The sequence below is a fragment of the Pinus tabuliformis genome, chromosome 4_2 (assembly GCF_031772625.1).
Source record: "Pinus tabuliformis cultivar Carrire ecotype Pingquan chromosome 4_2, CPIR1, whole genome shotgun sequence".
In the NCBI taxonomy this organism is placed as follows: domain Eukaryota; kingdom Viridiplantae; phylum Streptophyta; class Pinopsida; order Pinales; family Pinaceae; genus Pinus; species Pinus tabuliformis.
The window spans coordinates 701,006,265-701,009,270 of record NC_142304.1 but is presented as its reverse complement, the minus strand read 5'-3'; the positions used below and the strand labels follow the sequence as shown (position 1 = coordinate 701,009,270).

Sequence of the window (3,006 nt, the reverse complement as noted above, 5' to 3'; positions counted from 1 at the left end):
AGAAAAGAAAGAAAGAAAAGAAAACAGTTCCAAAAAATTGAATGATTTATACATAATTTTCAAAACAAGTAAGAAATAGTTATTATAAATAACAACATTATTGAAAATTTTGATATTTATCTAAATTTAATTTATAGATGAAAAGAAACTAATAAATATAAATAATTTTATAAGATAAAACAATCATAATTATATAATAATATAATTTGCAGTTTTATAAAATAATATCAATCATGTTTTAAAATTCACTAAAAACAATATGATGGAATATAATATAAAAGGAATGATATAAAAATAAAGAGTAGTTTTATGTGCGACTTTTTGGAAAGTTTCCACGTTCATTAAAATCACAAGGAGTGCCTTAAAGATTTTTGAGGGTGTTGAATCCATATATGCAGTAAAAAAACGAGTTTAAACAAACACAAATCAAGATTTGGCCATAAAAATTTTAGCCAGAAATCCACCAAAAACTTCAAAATATCAGACCTAAAAATTACTCCAAAAAATATCAAACTAACTAAATACAACTTTTCTTTTGATTTAATTATTTTTATATAAAAAATTCATCACTCTCGATCTCGGGCCTGGCAAGGATTTCTCTTTCCAATTTCTCACTTGACAAATCCAAAAGACTCTGCATAGCAAGAACATATCAACCAGCATTCAATTACATTACTTGTTGACTTTTAAAAAGATAATACTACACATTATTTTTTATGATAACATTACCTTTATTATATCCCGCAGTGTTGATATGTCCACGCTGTTAAAATTCTCATCCCACTCTTTAATTTCACGTGAGGTTTGAGTTGAGTTGCGTAAATGATAGTCATAGTATTGGATCACCTTTTCCAATATTGGAGTGGATACATAAACAGGCACAGTTGCATGAGATATATCGATGAATTCTGCCATATTCTTTATCACCTTCGACTCCATTGCAATTTCTCTGCCCACCCGAAAAATTTCTCCGCCCGACGTTTCCAGTGCCACTGTGTTGACCATATCGTTTTCCATTGGGTCGTTCGACTCAGATCCTGTGTCCGAAGTCAAAGGGTAGAAATAAAAATTAAGCCGCGCTTAACTTGGATATTAATGTGCAGTTGAGAGAGAAATGAGAGAAATATCAGACATTTAGAAATATGTAATATATATAGATATATATATATCAGATATTTTTCACTACTTTAGTCAACCACTTACATTGATCATTTTTACTAGTTATTCTATGTTGAATTAATTTTTTATTTTTGTAAGTTTGGTAGGATTATATTTTTATTATTATCATTATGATAATCTTCTTAAAGATCAACATACATGATGATCATCCAATTATTATTATAATAACGTGAAATTATGATCATTCTTACTATTTATTCTATGTCAAGTTAAGTTTTTATTTTTGTAAGCTTCGTGAGCTACATTTTTATTATTATCATTATGATAATATTCTTTAAGAAACAACATACATGATGTTCATTGTATTCTTATTATTATAATAATGTGAAATTCCAATAAGCGCACGTCACATTGTTTTTATTAAATTATTGCTTTAATATTAGGCTAGAATGTTAATAAATATATTTAGTATTAAATTATAGCATTAATAATGTTAAATATTTTTAATAGTAATATAATCAAATTATTAATGTTAATAAAAATATTACTTATAATATTAAATAAAATTAATATATTATTAATAAATTTAATACTATTAACACTAATATTACGTAAGTAATAATATTAATATCAACATAAAGAATATAATAAAAATAATGATCAATATTATTAATTACATTAATATTAATAATATAAAAATAAGAATAATATTTTTTTTCGCAAAGAAGAATCATAATTTTCATTATATAAAATATTAATTTTCATTTTAGGTAATCTTGTTAAAGGTAGGTAAAGGCTTTCAAGCGACTAAAAGTTCAACATTTTTGGACTATCTTGAATACCTGCAATAGATATGTTTCATATAACATTTCTTTTGAACTCAAATCATGCCCTTACCCTTTTCTAGGTTAGAGACATTTATTGTGGATAATAAATTATCCAAATTCTATCTGTTATTTCAACACAAATTACTTGCATACATACCCTAACCTACAATACTATAAGTTATTTCAACACAAATTACTTACATGCATATCCTAACGTAAAAGACGAGGAAGAATTTAGGTTTTAGAATATGTGGAAGAATTTATGTTTTCCTTCCACGAAGCTATTAGCTTATCGAGGTTGTTATTTAAAAAAATGTTGTTTGTATGTGAACTTTGGTAAATATCGACAAAAATGATGTGTTGGCTTCTCAAAGACCATGCCAAGTCCTTTTTATTCAAATCAAGATTGTAAAGTTAAATATTTCACTTCATCGAACAAATTGGGAAAATGTTACAAATGCATAGTTGTATCTCCTTATAATAATTTGGAATTATGAGTAATTATATTGGTTTATTTGGCTACAAAAGGCAAGAAAGAAAAGGTATCTTTATTTTGAACTTAGTATCCATATAGAAAATGTTACAGATGCATATCTATATCTCCTTATAATAGTTTTGAATTATGCCTGATTATATTGGCTTCTTTTGTTACAAAGGTAGCTTTACTAATCGATTTTGGACTTAGTATCCATATTACTCTTCTAACAAGATCCCATTCTAGAGTGAGTTAATATGTATAAAACATAAACATGTTTTATCCTCGCTTGGAAAAGAGATTCTTACAATGCATTACTATTGCATCAGTACAACATCATACAAGTTGTAACATCAATCAAAACCATACTTGGAAAGAACTTCCAGGTAGAAACGAATGTGTGGAACTTCAAACCATTCCATGATATTTCTAACAACCAAATGAAACATTTTTAAGGAGTGGGCTTATTCACATGATTAGAAGCCAATTTCTTTTTTCTTGTAGTACCAATCCTTGTAGTCCTTGTAGGGTAATAAGGAGTGTCTAGAAATTGAATCAATCACCAGATTATTGCCTTCATCTTCT

General features: G+C 26.7%; 1 protein-coding gene across 1 annotated transcript; it reads right to left on the bottom strand.

Moving 5' to 3' along the window:
- Positions 1 to 550: 550 nt before the first annotated feature.
- Positions 551 to 1,005, bottom strand: LOC149171410 (E3 ubiquitin ligase complex SCF subunit scon-3-like). The gene is made up of 2 exons (XM_089425954.1): positions 730 to 1,005; positions 551 to 634 (listed from the first exon to the last, which is right to left on the bottom strand). The coding sequence occupies exons 1-2, from the start codon at positions 1,003 to 1,005 to the stop codon at positions 551 to 553; spliced, it is 360 nt and encodes a 119-aa protein (XP_089282080.1).
- Between the last annotated feature and the right edge of the window lie 2,001 nt (positions 1,006 to 3,006).

What these genes read in the sequence shown, in the direction of transcription:
- LOC149171410 (XM_089425954.1), bottom strand. Translation starts at nt 1,005, where the DNA reads ATGGTCAACACAGTGGCACTGGAAACGTCGGGCGGAGAAATTTTTCGG. An exon ending in CACTGCGGGATATAATAAAG is followed by an intron (nt 635 to 729) that starts GTAATGTTATCA and finishes CTTGCTATGCAG; the next exon opens with AGTCTTTTGGATTTGTCAAG.